We start from the raw sequence: 19,330 nt of genomic DNA, 5'->3' as shown, positions 1-19,330 counted from the left end.
AAATTTTAGTAGGGTCTCTGAGCTCCTTCTCTACAAACCCACCTAGGGTCAGGCCCACAGTACCACCTTTCTGCATTTGAGAGACAAAGCAGTTAAATGAAAAACATACCAACGGCTTCTGAAGTCTCATAATACTGGTAAAAAGGTTCATTTAGTATACCGCTACAATAATTATGAGCTATAATTAAGGTAGTCTCATGTTTTTAAATATTGTCAGGAAATATCGAAAGTATTAGCTGCATCTCAATGAACCTAGGACAGTAGAATGAAAAAAATTTTAAATTGTGATCTAGGAGGTATCCACATGAAAGGCAGAGGAGGACCCTCCCTCCAATTATGCAATAATGTTACAACTGGGAATTATAACAGAGCTAATGCCTAACTAATCCAGAAGTGCCATTAAGCCTAAACCAAGAGAAATGTGAAAGAGATCAAAATAGATCACCATATTTTTCAGGCTATAAGATGCACCTAGGTTTTCTAAAATTAAACATGGAACAAAAATAGGAAAAAAAATAGGAGGCTCCTGCCTCCTGTGACCCTGCTCCACTGCTGCCTCCCCACCCTCCACAGTGAGCCAGGTAAGCTACATTAGGACCATAAGATGCACCCCCCCCTTTCTTCCCAAATTTGGGTGAAAGTGTGTTTTATAATCCAAAAAAAAAAAAAGGTATTTCTTCAAGGATCTGAGATCAAGTTTACCTTGAACCTCAAAAAGAACCTAAGCCAAGAACATAAGACCAAATAAGTAGAAAGACTTATCTAAGATAGCAGAACGCACCCTGGCAGGTGTGGGTCAATTGGTTGGAGCGTTGGCCCATAAACCAAAAGGTTGAAGGTTGGATCTCCAGTCAGGCACATGTCTGGGTTGCAGGTCTGGTCTCGGGTCAGGGTGCATGTGAGACAGCTAATTGATATTTCTCTCACATCAAGGTTTCTCTCCCCAACTCCCTCTCTCCCAAATTGGTAAGCATGTACTTGGGTGAGAATAAAATAAAATTAAAAGTAAGTAAATGAAATGAAATATCAGAATGCATCAGAGCCTTCTCTTGACCTCTTCTCTATCTACTCTTACTACTCTATCTTACTACACTTCTCTATCTACACTTATCCCTAGTGCACTCATGCGCCACACAGTATTTCAGCAATGGCAGCCTGCACATACAGGTGGTCCCGTAAGATTATAATGGAGTTTAAATTTTCCCATCGCCTAGTGATATATCCATCACAATACGATAGACAGTGCTACACATTCCTCATTCCTCCTTCATGGTGATGCTGGTGTAAACAAACCTCTTGCACTGCCAGTTGTATTCTATGAAAATACAGCATACACAATTATGTACAGCACGTAATACTTGAAAATGATAATAAACAAACTTGTTACTGGTTTACGTATTTACTACACTATACTTCTTATGCTTACAGTATACTCGTTAAAAAAAAGTTTGCTGTAAAACAGTGTGCTGTGTTACACCAGCAATAGTCTCATACATCTGGTGTTTATTTTCCACTTGCATCATTTTCTCTTGTGCTTGATTTACTCTTGTATTGTTTTATGAATTTAGTGTAGCCTAGGTGCACAGTGTTTATAAAGCCCACAGTCGTGTGCAGTGATGTCCTAGGCCTTCACATTCATGTACCACTCACTCACTCACCCAGAGTAACTTCCAGTCCTATAAGCTCCATTCATCCTAAGTGCCCTACACAGGTGTACAATTCTGTATATCATATCTTTACTGTACTTTCTATGTTTAGATACACAAATACTTACCACTGCATTACAGTGCCTACAGTATTCAGTACAGTAACATGCTGTTTATAACCTAGGAGCAATAGGCTCTATCACATAGTGTAGATATATAGTAAGTATGCCATCTAAGTTTGTGTAAGTGCACTCTATGATGTTTGAACAACGACAAAATCACCTAACAATGCATTTCTCAGAACGTATCCCCGTTTAATGGTGCGTGACCATAGATCTCTTCCAGCCTGGTGGCTCTGAAGACATACTAAACACCCTGGTGACTGCTGTAGAACTCTGTGAACACACTAGAACAACTGACTTGTACACTTTAAGTGAGCAAAGTTTGTATTTGTGAATTATACCTCAATAAAGATGATTTTAAATGTAGACAACCCAAACCCTAATATATTCAAAACTAAATTTCTGATCTTCCTCCCAAAACCTGCCCCACTTAAACAGCCTTCCCCATACCAGTCACTGTCAACTCAGTTGACAATCACTTTCTAATCACTCAGGCCAAAACAAGTAATTTTTTAATTATTTTCCTCTTACCCCATATTTAATCCTTCTAGAAATCCAGTAAAATCTACCTTCAAAAGAGATCTAGAATTAAATTACTTACCCTTCCACTGGTCACAACCTGGTCTAAACCACCAACATCTTACCCCGGGATTACTACAATAACCACCTAACTGGTATAGGTGCTTCCACAGCAACCAGAATGACCTTTTAAAAACACAAATCAGTTCACATCACTCCTCTACTCAAATGGCTTCCATCTCATTCTGGATAAAAGCCAAGGTCCTTACAGTATCTATAAAAGTCTTTGTGATCTGCCCCACCATAATCTGAGTTCACTACTCCTTTCCAGCCACGAAAACTTTCTTGCTATTCCTTAAGCTTACCAGGCACACTCTAATCTCAGCATCTTTATATTTTTCTGTTCTCTTTGTCTTAGAATATTCTTCTCTCACACTTTCATATCTGTATTGCTTAATACCTCACCTTTCTTGCTCAAATGTCACCTTTTTGGTGAGGCTTTCTCTTATCACCCAATTTAAAATACCTGTAACACTCTCTATGACCCTTATTTGCTTTATATTTCTCTATGGCACTTCTAATATTCTTACCTCCTAATATATTTAATATTTTACTTATTTGTTGTCTCCCCTTACGAGGGTTTAAGCTGAGGGTAAAAAATTTTCTCCATTTTGTCCACCTGCTGTATCCACAGTGTCTGGCACAGTAGATATTCAACAAATATTTGCTAAAAGAACTGAACATAAACTAGGGACTTCTAAGCAAAATTCATCTTGCAGCTCAAAAATCAGTTTCTAGTCCACCTGTTTTACTCACTTGTATCCAAACAATACACGATTAAAAATCTTTACGCCTATGGCGGTACTGTCATACTGTACATGTCTAGCCTATATATCTCCGACAAAGGATGGATTATGAAGAAAGTAAGCAGTTAAAGGAATAGCTACATTTCAGAGGCTGAAGCTGCAGAAAATGGTCCTAGACCCTCAGAGTTGTGGAATATCAAATATAACAGATTACACTCCCCACTGCCCAGTGTTGTACTCCCAAAATCTTTGTCCCCCCAAATGCATTTATTATTTAACCTAAGTATACCTCACATTCAGAGATTTCTGCCTGGTAGACATCATTACTAACATGTTTGACTAGTTTTTCCATTTTTGTTAATCGAAGACATAATAAATGCCTATCAGAGCTTCAAATCTACAGAAGATAATCAGTTTTGCCACAGAATGCAGAAACAGAAACAACAACAAAACAGTGTAACACTAAGATTGAAAATCTCAATAATCTAGTTAACACATGTGGCCTAATCTTGAATAAATAATCAGGTTATCAAAGGTTTTCTGCATTGCAGAAAACACTTTATGACTAGGACAGGTTCTCTAGTGCAATGGCTTAGTGAGCACTGTAAATCAAAGATGCCTGGGTTGAATCCTGGCTCCACCGCTTACTAGCTCTGTAACCATGGGCAAAATACTCAACTTCTCAGTGCCTGTTTTTTCATCTATAAAATGGGATCATAATAATCCCCATTTGTGAGGGAGACTGAATGAGTTGTGAGGAATTAATTAATTAATTAATTAATGTGTGCAAAATGCTTGGAACAGTGCCTGACACATACTAAGCACTTGCTGTAAGTTAGCTATAAAATTATTATCATCTTCATGGTGTAGCTAAAAATGACAAAGGAGAAAACTGGGATGTTCTAAATTACATTATTGGGCCAGGGAGTGAGAGAAAGACACAACTGTTAGACTTTTAATGGCTGAAAGCCAACTAACAAAAGATTGCTCAAATTCCTTCTATGTTTGTTGGAAGTTCAGATTAACTTCCAGGAGGCTATTTCCGCAATTATCCTTCAAACTCCAGGAGCCTCTGCTGCCCACAGCCAGTCCACAAAGGGGACATTTCTTTTTGCTTTGCCCTTAATCCCACAGCTGCTACACACACACACACACACACACACACATACACACACACATCCATCCCACCTTCTCCCAGCCTTTTGCTTATAGCGAATGCATATTCTTTCAGATGGTTTACACCTTTCTTCCCCCTACCTGATATATATAAACTCTTGGAAACTTCTGAGAGAGGGACACAATGCTAGAGGTTGAGACTCCATGCCCCGAGACCCGTCTTCTTTTTGGCTGGCAATGGCTTAATAAACGCTTTGTTTTATTTTTAATTTTTTAAATGTTTTGTTTTAATTTTAAAGAGAGAAATATCAATGTAAGAGAAAAACATCAACTGGTTTCTTTCTGCACACACCCCTACTGCAGATCAAACCCACAACTGAGGTGTGCCCTGACCAGGAATCAAACCCCCAACTTTTTGGTGTATGGGACGATGCTCCAACCAATTGTGCCACAGCAGCAAGAGCAAACCTTTTATTTTAAAGGCTTTTCTTTCCACCATGGAAATTGAAATTTTTGTTTAACACCATCTTCATGGTCCAGCTAAGGATCCCAAGACCTGAATTAAGAAATCACTGCCAATGATTGTAACTGCACTTTACAAATTCTCTACAATAAATTAATCCTGTACAAAGAGGTTTTTTATGTTAGTCCATATTTATATGACAGTCTCTCTTATGGAAAAAAATTACTGAAATTTGCTTCAAATGGGGAGGGGATAGAACAAAACAGACTGACCATTAAATTGATAATGAGTGAAGTGGGGTAATCAGAAGGGGGGAATATCATGCATTCTGAATCTTGTACATATTTAAAGTTTGTACCAAAATAGCTCAAGGGAAATCTTAACAGATATTCTGTTCTACTAATGATTCTACTTCCCTATATCCCTTTTCTTCAAAAACTCACTTGAATTCTTGTAACAGCTTGTATAAAACAGATCAACCAACCATTCAATGGTTAGAAACAAGACAACACGGTATTTTTGTTTGTCCTACTAGTTCTTCAGAGAACTTGCTAATTCAATACAGAGAGGCAGATCCAATAAATCTGCCCTGAGTGGGAATATAATTTCCACCACTATACTCAAAACAAAGTTCTGCTGTACTTATTCTGAATACCTTGGATCTTAAGATTATCTTTTTCACATAATCATCACCAACATGATAAGCTGAATGTTTTCTATACACAAGGACTTATGCTAAAATGCATGTATTATCTTCTTAAATCTAGACAACAATCTTATGAAAAATAACTATCTCTAAATCAGAGATAGATGCTCACGATTTAAGTACTTTGCATAGAGTCACCAGGGTATTAGTGATGGAATTAAGATCTGAATCTAGGTCTAGTCCTACCTTTCCATATTGATTCCCATTTTACATTAAAAACAAGAGAGGCAAATGAAGTATAGAAATAACATTCTGGTCAAATTGCACATTAAGTCCCTACAAGAGCCATATCTTGAACCTGCCAACACATACTTATTATTTCTTTCACTAAATTATAAATATTTCCTTCTGATAAACAGGTATTAAAACAATATAAGTTCTTGATTATTTCACTAAATTATGTTGGCAAATATTTATTGATTGCTGTGTGCCAACCACTGTTCTAGTTGCTTGAGGATACAGCAGGAAAGAAGACAGCCCTGTCATCTAGTGGGAGTAGACAGACAATAAACATGTGAACAAAAACCAAGGTAATTTCATATACTGAAAATAAAGTGATGTGATAGAAAGCAAATGAAAAGACCCCTTGAAATAAGGTCATTAGGGAAGGCCTTTCAAGGAGGTAATATGTGAGCTTGGATCTAAATGATGAGAGGACAACTGGAAGAAGTCTGAGAGGTAGCAGTGCAGGAACTTCTTAAGTTTAGATCTTATCTCCATTGCAACGGGATGCCAACTACAGGACTCTGAAGTACAAAAATGGCATCTGTTTATGCTACAGAAAGATCACTTTAAAAATGATGGTAATGAATGCTTCATCCAAATTAAGAGAAACCTGAATAAAATCAGTATGACCCACCCACAAAACTTCAAGAAGCCTACTTGCTTTCTCTAAGTTATCACCTTTAAAATGAAACAAAAGTCTCTTACTACACATTATGAAGTTAAAAGATAAAACAAAAATATCTCTGGAAGAGCTAACATAGTTACTTAAATTCACACAGAGGTCTAAATTAAAAGTACTAAATAAGGGATGCAAGGGGAGGGAGAGAGAGAAAGAGAGAGAGAGAAGTGGCCATCAGGAAAATGGACAGAAAGGGTGGAAATGCCAAAAATATCAACCTCACAAATTTGCCTAAAGCTGACTTAGAAACCAAACTCAAACTAAAATAATTCTAACTGTAAAGAAATAATAAAATTAAAGAAAAAAATGAGGTCCAATGCATAAATTACTTTTATTACACCCTTCACCACTCTCCTGAATATCTCTCAAAAGGCTTTACTTACCAGATAGTTGATATCCATTAAATGTACAGCTGACCATGGAATAACATGGGTTTGAACTACGAGGGTTTTATATGAGGATTTTTTTCAATAAAAACTGTAAATGTATTTTTTGTCCTTGTGATTTTCTTAACTTTTTTTTGCCTAGCTTACTTTATTGTAAGAATACAGTATATAATATATATAACACAAAAAAATGTGTTAATCAACTGTTTATGTAACCAGTAAAGCTTCCAGTCAACAGTAGGCTATTAGTAAAGTTTTAGGATAGTCAAAGTTATACAAGGATTTTTGACTGCTCAAGGGTTGGCATTCCTAATCCCCAATTGTTCAAAGGTCAACTGTATATACAAAACTACTACACATTACCTTGAACCATTTAAGAAAAGTTAAGTTGCACTGCACTCGGCCAAGAGGTAGAAAATCAGGTTTTTCACAAAGCCAAAAGCATTTAATTGAATAAACTATGTATCATGCACTTCAAATGAAGTATTGTTTTCCTAGAGCAATATTTCTTTCCCTTTTAAGATATTAACATGGGAAATAAATTCAGACACAATATCAACAGCAGAGGTAGAAAATTTCTGGCTCTGGTTCCTCATTATTGTAATTGTCATTTGTAATCCCACAAGGCAGAGATGAGAACCAACTTATTCTTGCAAATGATGTAACCACAGTGTTAAAGCACCAGAGCCCAAAGGTAGAAAATGTTGAACACTTGCATAATTTAGTAAAATGTTTTAAAACAGGAAGAATATGTTTAAGAAAAACGTCCTAGCCCTGGCTGGTGTAGCTCAGTGGATAGAGCACAGCCTGCGAATCAAAGGACCACAGTTCGATTCCCAGTCAGGGCACATGCCTGGGTTGCAGGCTGCTTCCCTGCAGGCTAGTTTCCAGCAGGGGATTCAGAAAAGCAACCATACATTGATGTTTCTCTCCTTCCCCTCTAAAGATAGATAGATAGATAGATAGATAGATAGATAGATAGATAGATAGATAGATAGATAAATAAAATCTTAAAAAAAAAGAAAAGAAAAACGTCCTCAGGCTCACATAAGCACTGCTTGCTACCACTGGTGTATCAAGTTCATTAAAAATAACCTTGAAAACATTTTACAAAGTTAAATGTGGTCATCATCAACTGATATGGTAGAGTCAAAACCTAACTCCACCATTTTACTGTGTAAACTTAAGCAACTTAATGTTCCTAAGCCTTAGTGTCCCCATCTGTAAATCAGTGATTAAAAAATCTACTTCTTATATGGTTATGTTAAGGTATAACAAGGTGGATATACTATAAATGACAAGGGCTGGGCACATAGCAGATACTTAACATGTTGATGACTGTTATATTTGATTTTGTATGTTCTATTGGAATTTTACCTCTTGGAAAAAAAAGTAACTTTGATCTGCTATTGGTACATATGGGTAATCCTGTCTTGGTTCTACAATTCTTTCAGCAAATATTCAAAGAGCCAAAATATGTCTTTCCCAACAATAACTTTATGTATACAAATGATCTGAAGCTTGGGACCTATGATTTTGCAAGTTTTTTATCCATCTGTTCCCTAAAAGGTAAATACAAGTCAAAATACTACAAAAGCAATCAATGATAGAAATGGAATAAGAAGTGGTGACAAGCTATGGACAGGAAGCAACGAAGACCTAAAATTCCAATATAGGTGGATTTAGGATTAACCTTCTCTTTGCAGGAGGAAGCAACAGTGACTTCTCCACACTTCCTCATAAAAGAGATGAAATTTTTTGCTACAATCCATGCTTCCTGACAGTTTACTAGACCTCTTTTCTGTAGTAAGTCAGAAGAAAAAACTCCCCAATAAAGACAAAACAGTAGTAACTAGAGGGAAAAGGATAATATATATTCAAAAAGTGTATTTCTTTTTTCCCCCCATTGGATGATACTGGAATCACTGTGGTGGACAAATATTCGGATGCTGTTTTCTTCTCTAACAAGGGTTGCAGGAAAGAAAGCACGTTTCTTGGTTCCTTGTTTTGATTGTTACCTATGAAACCAGAAATTCCTTAAAACGGTATTTCAAGTGATTTTTAAAGTATTGATGATACCGACTACAGTTGCTTCCGGACAGTATCAAGAAGCCTGTATTTTATTGCGGCAAACACAGGTACAGGGAAAACCCCGCAGGTAGTCGCCTCAACTCTACGTGGAGCTCATGTTACTCAACATTCATCCAGATAAGGCCCTTATTACACATCACAAGTTTAGATCATTAGAAAATAGAGTGGTCCAACATATTCCAGCGAACTAGGTGGATGTACTACTTCTAAAACCAAAGCTTGTCTGTCTTAAGGAAAACCAGAAATCTTTAACACGTCAAGGCCTATCTAAGAAACAAACGGACGCGACAATTTCTGTAAAGGTTCAGTAAGTCAACAAAACCTTACAAGGCTCCGAAATGATACAATGTAGAAATCTACAGCTACGAGGCCAACGGCCCAAGGTCACACCGAGTCAGTGGCTAAAATATCCAAGAAATGCTAAACCTCCTGCAATTTAGGAAAAGGCTGGCTAGGTATGGAGTCTAGGTTTGGGAACACTCGGGTCACAGGTTTAATGTGAACGAACAGCTCCAACGAAATGCAGTGGCTCCACGGGAAAACCCCAAGCGATTCCGGGATTATTTCCTTCCATTTCCCCAGGCTTCCCTTCCCCTGAGCACCCCCAACACTCACATCTCCGGAGCCACTTCATCCAATGGTAGACGATAGTAGCGTGGTGTTTCTTGTTCTCTATACACCAAGACGACAGGCCTTGAATAGATTCCATGGTGTTGGTTACCGACTGGAATTTTCGATCCAGTGAGGACTCCAAGGCCCCTGACGAAGAGGCCGACGAGGAGGAGGCCTTACTGCTGCCTCCGCCGCCGCCGGCCGCCATCTTCCCGGTTTGCACTAGCGCTGCTGCTCCTCTGGCGGCGGCGGCGGCGGCGGCGGCGAGGCGGCGGCGGGAGCGAGCAAAACAATCACTGCGAGTGCGTGAAAGCCGTAGGTGGGGAGGGAGGTCAGGGGGAGGGGATGGTGCACGCGCTGGGCTCTTCAGACGGTAAGACGGGCGGGTCAGCTGCTGAGCACGCTGGTGGCTCCCACACCTGCAAGGAGGGGCTGCGGGATTCGAAGGTTTATCAGAATTGTTCAGGGGGTTGTGTTTAAACCAGTCAGTTACCAGAAATTTCGCAGAAAACAGGGCAAAGCCCTTCAAAATGCCTGACCCCCAAACCAATGGTTTTATATTCTTTGGCTCTCTACGCTAAGTAAGACCCTTCCCCACTTCTATCACCACACCCCTATTAGGGCGGGCGTTACTATCTTAAATTTAATACCACCCGAGTGCCCCTTCGGCTGCAGTAATGTTTCTCTCCCCTTTAGATCCTCTACCACAGAAAAGGCCCAAGGCTACCTAGTCAGGATTTTTTTTGCAACGCAACAGCAGCAAAGGAACAGCAACAGTACCGCGCACGCGCTGCTTAGCCCCGCCCCCTGCTTCCTTCTCAGCCTAGAAAGCAGAGGGAGGCCCTAATGGCGGGGCAATCTGACCAATCAAGGGAGGAGAACGAGAAGCGCGCGCAGTAGTCCGCAAGCCCTTAGGGCCAAGGAAGCACTTTGATTATTTGTGCGCGTGCGCAGCACCTCCGCGTGTAGCGGGCTGGGAGGAAAAACGGGGAGGGAAGGAGTAGGGAGTTGGTCAAACTATGGAGAGGTTGGGGGAGGGGGCTTCACCGCTCTGCCCCACCTTTTGCTTCGTAGCGAAGTCTCTCCCTTGAGGATACCTATCTCACAGGGCCAGGAAACGTCCACCACTCAGCGGCCACTGTTACTCTCTGGCAACTGCAGCCGCCACGGCACCAATTCCTTGGGGAACCGACGAACTACAAAGTGGCAAGCAGCCATCTTGCAGTGCTTTAGCTGACGCGCATGCGCCAGCGCCAGTGAGCCATTCAATACGCAGACTCCTAGACCAAGAAAAATTATATATTTCTCTTGGGCCATACCATTCTTAACTACTTGACTATCTGAATTATAGGAAGAGAAAGTGAATGAAGTGTAATAAAATTTTCCCCGGGAAATTTTCGACACGAGGCAAGTTTAAAAAGTTCTCTCACCTTTGCCAGTTATGACACAGTTCCATAATTGCATAATACATTATACAACCTAGATGAACCATTCTATCACATCTGCGATGCAAAACCTCTGAGCAGATTTGCAGGCTTCCGTGACCCACTGAACGCGTGCAATTATTATATTTTATTTTATGTCTCCCCAGTAGATTCTGTTTCTTGAAGCAGGGAAACTTTTGTCAAGCTCATATCTAGTATTCAACAAAAAGATGTTGAGTGTGTTGAATGAACCGTTCTAAATGTTGGAGAATAGCAACAAAACACAAAAATTCCTTGACTGTGGGGCTCAGTGTTAGCAGACCGTAAGCAAACATATATCAAGGGGTAGTAATAAGTTATGTAAAGGAGTATGAAACAGGGTAAGGGCAGTAGAGGGTATTTTATGGGTGATCCTGTATACAAGCATAGGAAAGGTGGTTCGGTGCATCAGGAAGGTCTTTGGAAGAAAGAGACACTTGGCTGTTGTTAAAAAAACTTTAACTTTCATGGCTGAAAGTCTTTTTAAAAAAGGGTTTATTAGGCCATTGCTACAAAAAAGAAGACTGGTCTTGGGGTGTAGAGTCTAAACCACCAGCAACATGACTAGATAAGAAAGACATGTCCAACATCCTTGAGTTTTGCAAGCATTTTTAAAATACATCAAGTCAGGGGAGTAAGAAATAAATCCCTCCGGAAGAATTTACTTTAGCTATAGACAACAGGGATGGCAGAAGGTGAAGCCAGGATAGGTGCAACAGAGTCCACAACAGAATCTGTAAAGCTCCTGTGTAAATAAGAAGTGGAGACTCCGAGGCTCAAGAGCTCCTGGCTATTCTATCTTTCTAGATAATCTGGAAATAACTGCCTGAAGTTAATTTTTTAAGTCTTTTTTTAAAGGTTTTATTTATCTTTAAAGGGGAAGGGAAGGAGAGAGGGAGAGAAATATCAATGTATGGTTGCCTCTTGTGCATCCCCTGCTGGGAACTGGCCTGCAACCCAGGCATGTGCCTTGACTGGGAATCCAACTGCGATCCTTGAGCTTGCAGGCCTGCACACAACCCACTGAGCTACACCAGCCAGGGCTGAAGTTAATTTAATAATTCCAAAAATATACTGAGTGTGAGCAGTCTTTTGTTGGTTTTACACTGCAGATATTGATTGATTAACCTCCTTTTTCTTTTCCTTCCCCCACTAGCCTGATGTAACTTAATTTAGGATATCTCACATTAAATCTTCCCCTCCCTTTGTCTTTGTCCATGGGGTCTATGGGTCCTTTATATTCATGTTCCTTGATTTGACCCTTCCCCTTCTTTTCCCCTTTATTCCCCCTGTCCCCTCCCCTCTGGTCATTGTCAGTTTGTTGGCGTTTTTTAAAAAGATTTTATTTATTTTTGTTGTTAGAGAGAGGGGAAGGGAAGGAGAAAGAAATATCAATGTGTGGTTGCTTCTCACATGCCCCCTACTGGCAGGGACCTGTTCTGTAACTCAGGCTTGTGCCCTGACTGGGAATCGGATCGGACCAGTGACTTTTTGCTTCCCAACACGCACTCAATCCACTGAGCTGCACCAGCCAGGTCCAGTTTGTTCTTTATTTCCATGTCTCTGGTTCTGTTTTGCTTGCTTATTTGTTTTGTTGATTAAGTTCCACTTATAGGTGAGACCGTATGGTATTTGTCTTTCACCTCCTAGCTTATTTCACTTAGCATAATACTCTCTAGTTCCATCCATGCTGTTGAGAAGGGTAGGAGTTCCTTCTTTCTTTCTGCTGTGTAGTATTCCCTTGTGTAAATGTACCACAGTTTTTTGATCCACTCATTTACTGATGGACATTTAGGCTGTTTCCAGCACTTGCATATTATTAATAATGCTGCTATGAACATTGGGGTGCATAGGTATTTTTGAATTAGTGTTTCAGGATTCTTAGGGTATAATCCCAGCAGTGGAATTGCCGCATCAAAAGGCAGTTCAATTTTTCATTTTCTGACGAAATTCCATACTGTTTTCCACAGTGGCTGCACCAGTCTGCATTCCCACCAACAGTGCACTAGGGTTCCCTTTTCTCCACATCTTCCCCAACACTTGTTGTTTGTTGAGTTGTTTATGATGACCATTCTGACCAGTGTGAAGTGGTATGTCATTGTGGTTTTAATTTGCATCTTTCAGATGGTTGGTAGTGCTGAGCATCTTTTCATGTCTCTGGGCCCACTGTATGTTCTCCTTGGAGAAGTGTCTGTTCAGGTCCTTTGCCCATTTTTAAATTATATTGTTTGTCTTCCTGGTGTGGAGTCGTGTGAGTTCTTTATATATTTTGAAGATCAAACCCCTGTCCAAGGTATCATTGTCAAATATATTTTCCCATACAGTTGGTTCCTTTTTCATTTTGCTGATGTTTTCTTTAGCTGTGCAGAAGCTTTTTAACTTGATATAGTCCCATTCGTTTGTTCCTTCCTTTATATGCCTTGCTCTAGGGGACAGTAAATTTTAACTCTGAGATGGGGAGCCCTTTTAAGCAAAGGAGGGTTTGTTTTGTTTTGTTTTTCAGTTTATTGATTTTAGAGAGAGAGGAGAGGAGGGAGGGAAAGAGAGAAACATTGATTTGTTGTTCCACTTATTTGTGCATTTGTTGGTTGATTCTTGTATGTGCCCTGACTCAGGATAGAACCCACCACCTTGGTGTATTGGCATGACTCTCTAACCAACTGAGCTACCCAGCCAGGCCTTAAACACAGGAGTTTTAAGCAGAAAAATTACATGGTGATTTTTTAAATGATCACGTTGGCTGCTATGTTGAAAATAGACTGCACTGTTTGGAGGTATGTTTGAGCTTGCTGAATAGACACCATGAGAAAAACTCATCTTCCCAAGCTAAAAAAACTTTACAGACAAGAAGATTTGATCCCTTCATGAATCTTGTGATAAATGAATGTGTGTAGAAGGCAACTAGTGGGCAACAAAGCAGTACTGGAATGGCAGTAATATGAGGAAATAGTATCATGTTAGAAGAGTTGGGACAACTGTAAAGAATGGCTGTGTTCGCCAGAGGAATCAAGACTTTCCACGTGTCCCCTCTCCATAGCACCTTTTCTAATACAACATAAAAATTGAGTTGTGTACATTTTCACACAGAACTTTTATTTTATTTTATTGATTATACCATTACAGTTGTCCCATTCCCCCCTTCATTCCCCTCCACCCTGCACACCCCTTCCCACCCACCTTCTCCCCCTTTAGTTCATTTCCATGTGTCATAAGTTCTTTAGCTTCTACATTTCCCACACTATTCTTGCCCTCCCCCTATTTTCTCCCCACTGTCTATGCTACTTATTCTCTGTACCTTCTCCCCCTGCTCCTCCTCCCACTCCCCTGTTGCTAATCCTCCTGTGATCTTCATTTCTATGGTTCTGCTCCTGATCTAGCTGTCTGCTTAGTTTGCTTTTGTTTTAGGTGTGGTTGTTAGTAACTGTGAGTTTGCTGTCCTTTCACTGTTCATATTTTTTGTCCTTTTTCTTAGATAATCCCTTTACCATTTCATATAATAAGGGCTTGGTGATGATTAACTCCTTTAACTTGACCTTATCTGAGAAGCACTTTATCTGCCCTTCCATTCTAAATGAAAGCTTTGCTGGGTAGAGCAATCTTGGATGTAGGTCCTTGCATTTCATGACTTGGAATACTTCTTTCCAGCCCCTTCTTGCCTGTAAGGTCTCTTTTGAGAAATCAGCTGACAGTCTGATGGGAACTCCTTTGTAGGTGACTATCCCCTTATCTCTTGCTGCTTCTAGAATTCTCTCCATTTTAATCTTGGATAATGTAATGATGATGGGCCTTGGTGTATTCCTCTTTGGGTCCACCTTCTTTGGGACTCTCTGAGCTTCCTGGACTTCCTGAAAGTACATTTGTTTTGTCAGAATGGGGACGCTCTCCTTTATTATTTGTTCAAATAAGCTTTCCATTTGTTACTGTTCCTCTTCCCCTTCTGGTACCCCTATAATTCGGATGTTGGAGTGTTTAAAGATGTCCTGGAGATTCCTAAGCCTCTCCTCGTTTTTTGAATTCTTGTTTCTTCATTCTGTTCTGTTTGGTTGTTTCTTTCTTCCTTCTGGTTCACTCCATTGATTTGAGACCCAGTTTTCTTTCCATCATTATTGGATCCCTGTGCATTTTCCTTCATATCACTTAGTGTAGCCTTCATTTTTTCATCAAATTTGTGACCAAAATCAACCAGTTCTGTGAGCATCCTGATCACCAGTGTTTTGAACTGTTTATCTGATAGGTTGGCTATCATTCAATTGGTGCTTTTAGGCTTTATTTCCCATCACTGGGGCCCTGGGTTGTGCGGTCTGTCTTGCTGCCCATTTTTGCCTCGTTTATCTACGTGCAAATGTGTGACTGCGGTCAGTCCCATGCCGCCTGTGCTCCCGAGTCTGGCTGCCACTGCCTTTTCCTGCCACCACCCCTCTCCTACAGCCATCAACTCCGCCCCTTTTACCAGTCTGGTTAAATGGTTGTTGGACTTCCATACAGTTCAATTTTCTGTCTATTCTGGTTGTGTTTTTGTTTCTAAATCTTTATTGTCCTTAATTTTGGTTGTGCAAGGAGGCACAGTATTTCCACCTATGCCTCTATCTTGGCCAGAAGTCAGAACTTTTGTTAAATAAACTTTTGTAGTAGTAAAAAAAAAAAAAGAAGAAGAAAAGAAAGATGAAGACAAAAAGAAAAAAGATTGACTTCAGAGCCACTGACTGGTTAAGGAGGTCATTGGAATAATGCAGACAAGGAAATGATGGTGGTTTGTACCAGAGTGGTAAGGAAAAAGATAATGAAAAGCTGTGTCACATCCTGGATATATTCTGAAGGCAGAGCCAAAAGGATTGCTCATGGATTTCAGGAGAGTTTAAGAAAAACAAATGAGTCAAGTATGACACCAAGGTTTTTTGACCTAGAACAGTGTTTCTCAAAACCCTTTTTTCCTTATTGTTGCCCCTGAAGATTCTTTTTAGATATTTTTCCTAATCCTCTCAGCCCCCATTAAAGTTTAATGTCACCCATATACTGTGTATCTGTACCACACACACACACACACACACACATACGCTTTACACAAGAGTAAGCATGAAGTTTACTCTTTTTATTCAGTACAGAGTTAAGAATGACTAAAATCTTTAAGCTAAAAATTAAAAATGCGCCCTGGCTGGGTGGTGCAGTTGGTTGAAATGTCATCTTATACACCCTAAATAAAAAAGTTTCAGGTTCAATTCCTGGTCAGGGCACACACCTAGATTGTGAGTTCAATCCCCAGTTTGGGCACATAAAAGAATCAACAAGTGAATACCTAAATAGGTGGAACAACAAGTCAGTGTTTCTCTCTCTTTCTCTCTACAAGTCAGTCAATCACCCTGACTATTGTAGCTCAGTTTGTTGGGTGTAGTCCTGCCTGGGTTGCGTGTTTGGTCCCTGGTGAGGGTACATGTGGGAAGCAGCTGATGGGTGTTTCTCTCCCTGTCTTTCTCCCTACCTTCCCCCTTCTCTACAAATAAATAAATGAAATGTTTTTCTAAAAAAACAAAATTAACCAAATATTTTAAAATATTAAAGCTATTAATATTTAACTTAACTTTCTAACTTTATTTGCTGAGTAACTTTGAAAGTAATTTCTTTTTTTAAAGATTTTATTTATTTATTTTTAGAAAGAGGGGAAGGGAATGAGAAAGAGAAGGAGAGAACTATCAGTGTATAGTTGCCTCTCACACGCCCCTCGCTGGGGACCCTGTCCATAACCAGGCATAGTTGCAGGCGTGTGCCCTGACTGGGAATTGAATCGGCAACCCCCCTTGTTTGCAGGCTCATGCTCAATCCACTGAGCTACAACAGCCAGGGCTAAAGTAATTTCTTTACTGATGTAAATTGTAATAATAAATTATATGTGCAAATTATTAATTTACATAAATATAATAATAGCAGTGTAAACATTGTTAAATATTCTAAACTGTTATATTGTCACAACAAAAAATCCAATTAAAAATGGGTAGAGGAACTGAACAGACACTTTTCTTAAGAACACATACAAATGGCCAATAGATATATGAAAAGATGCTCAACTTTATTGGCTACAAGGGAAATGAAAATTAAAACACAGTGAGATACTACCTCACACTTATTAGAATGACTGTTATCAATAAGACAAGAAATAACAAGTGTTAGAGAAGATGTGGAGGAAAATGAACCCTCACATGTATACACTGCTGGTGGGATTGTAAATTGGCACAGCCACTACAGAAAACAGCAGGGAGGTTCCTCAAAAGATTAAGAATAAAGCTATCATATGACCCAGTAATCCTACTTCTGAGTATCTACCCAAGACACTTCAAAACATTTATTGTAAAGATCTCTGTACCTCTGTGTTCACTGCAGCATTATTCATGGTGCAGAGACATGGAAACAACCTAGGTGTCCTCTGATGGATGATTGGATGAAGCAGATGTAGTGCATATATACAGTGGAGTCCTATTCAGCTGTAAGAAAGGATGAAATACTGCCATTTCCAACATGGATGGATCCTGAGAGTATCATGCTTAGGGGAAAAAGATGGAAAAGAACAAAACTGTATGGTTTCATTCACATGGGATAGAAAGCAGAAAGCAGAAAACAAACTCAGACACAGACAACTGTAGTGGGAAGCAGGTGGAGGGAGGATGAAGAGAATAAAGACAGTCAAATATATGGTGGGGGCACACAATGCAATATACTGATGATGTATTATAGAATTATACACATGAAACTTATCATTTTTATTAACCAATGTCATCCCAATATATTTAATTTAAAAAACATTTCAAGCAAAACTAAAACAATTGAAAAATTAATATCTTAAAAGTTTTAGCATGCTCCCACTGCCTTCTGTACCTGCCAGTCCTGAGCACTCCAGCTGCCAGCCCCCATGAGGGCCCAGCTGCCTCCCCAAACGCCCTGCGTGGCCTGCTGGCTCCTGTACTAGAGAGAAGAACTGCCTTGGGGAGGAGGGAAAGGGATGTTCAGGTGGCCATGGCAAGGTTAACCTTCCTTTCAGCTAACCATGGAGGAAATTAAAGTCTCCCCAGATTATAACTGGTTTAGAAGTAGTTCCCTTTAAGATGATTGCGGATGATGAAGACAGTAGGATGTCGTCGCTCTATGATGCAGGTCCCAGAAATATAAGATGTTCCCTCATATCTCTCCCCCCAGTGAATGGGACTGCAGATGTATTTTTCCACCAGACTTTGGCTTTGACTGTATGGGGTTACCAAGTTACAGCTTTGCAGTATCCAGTTTATTGGGATCATTTTGAATTCTGTGATGGGTTCATAAAACTTTTGGACCATTACAACTGGATTAAATTTTATCTTTTGGGGGCTTCTTTGGGAGGACTTTTGGCCCAGAAATTTGGTGAATATACTCACAAATTTACCAGGGTCCATTCCCTCATCCTCTGCAATTCCTTCAGTGATACCTCTATCTTTAATCGAACTTTGACTGCAGATAGGTTTTGGCTGATGCCATCATTTATACTAAAAAACAAACAAAAAAGCAGTTCTTGGACACTTTTCATCTGGCCCAGTGGACTCTGTGATGGTTGATGCCATTGATTTCATGATGGCTGGAAAATTTCGATCAAGATGAACTGGCTTACTCTGAGACTTACCCTGAATTTCAGAATTCTTATGTGGAACCTCGTATAATTCGGGACATTCCTATAACTACTATGGATATATTTAATGAGAGTACACTTTCAACTGTAGCTAAAAAAGAAACATACAAACTGTATCCTAATTTCCAGAGGGCTCACCTTAAAACAGTGGCCAATATCCCATACTTGTGCAGAAGTACAAAGGTGAATCTTTACGAACAGATCCATTTGCTGCAGTTCCATGAAACCAAATACATGACCATCAGCCTGTTGATGGTCAGTGCCGAGAAACTCGAGGTGCAGAAAGATTACCGCAGCATCAGTCAGGAGGAACAGTAGCTGGGGCTTTGGCTGGGGCTCACGAGTGATCCAACATGTTCTTGTGCATTCAGTGACATCAGCGCCAGCCAGTTGGCCTCTCTGTTCAGTTCGTCAGGCTCACCGGTTATCACTGTTTGGAAGCAGGACTGATGGTTTCCATTGCAGGGGCAGCTCTTCTAAGCCACTATAATTGTTCCCTCATTTTTTTCCTTTAGCTTTTGAATTTGAAGAAGTACTTTTGAAGACTCCCATTTTAAGAATTGTGAAAATTTTGCTAGCAAAAGTCTTCTCCATTGTGCTCTTAAGTGAATGTTAATTTGTGAGGTTTGGGATTTTGTGGGGAGGGTTCCTTGTCTTTTTTTTCTTTCTTCATTTCTTTCTTTTTATGTTATTTGTTATAAATGCTGCACATCAGAAAGGCATCGATTATTATTATGATTTCTTGGTTATAACCGTTATCAAGTGGCAAGGCTGTCATCCCACTGTTTGCTCCCCTGCAAATCAACTAATTTCCAGTTATGCAAATTATTTTGAGTTTTAGCTGTTGTCTT

At 39.8% G+C, this 19,330-nt stretch overlaps 1 protein-coding gene and 1 pseudogene across 9 annotated transcripts in view; one reads left to right on the top strand and one right to left on the bottom strand.

Annotated features, from left to right (window-relative positions):
• RPRD2 (regulation of nuclear pre-mRNA domain containing 2) overlaps positions 1–10,536 on the bottom strand; it is a 106,580-nt gene extending 96,044 nt beyond the window's left edge. For 5 of the 9 annotated variants that reach the window (XM_037125618.2, XM_037125606.2, XM_037125622.2 and 2 more), the window contains exon 1: positions 9,375–10,139. In XM_037125618.2, coding sequence (XP_036981513.2) covers positions 9,375–9,579 — 205 coding nt within the window. In that variant the 5' untranslated portion in view covers positions 9,580–10,139. Of the gene's footprint in view, positions 1–9,374; positions 10,154–10,431 lie in introns of those variants that run through there. The other 4 variants (XM_037125641.2, XM_037125650.2, XM_053670119.1 and 1 more) reach the window with 3 other exon arrangements.
• A 7,331-nt stretch (positions 10,537–17,867) lies between these two features.
• LOC119064996 (maspardin-like) lies at positions 17,868–19,022 on the top strand (annotated as a pseudogene).
• Positions 19,023–19,330: the final 308 nt, after the last annotated feature.

The sequence above is a fragment of the Artibeus jamaicensis genome, unplaced genomic scaffold, assembly GCF_021234435.1.
Source record: "Artibeus jamaicensis isolate MK-2021 breed Jamaican fruit bat unplaced genomic scaffold, CSHL_Jam_final contig_1715, whole genome shotgun sequence".
Classification (NCBI taxonomy): Eukaryota; Metazoa; Chordata; class Mammalia; order Chiroptera; family Phyllostomidae; genus Artibeus; species Artibeus jamaicensis.
The sequence above is the reverse complement of the archived record's forward strand: the minus strand, read 5'-3'. Positions and strand labels throughout refer to the sequence as shown.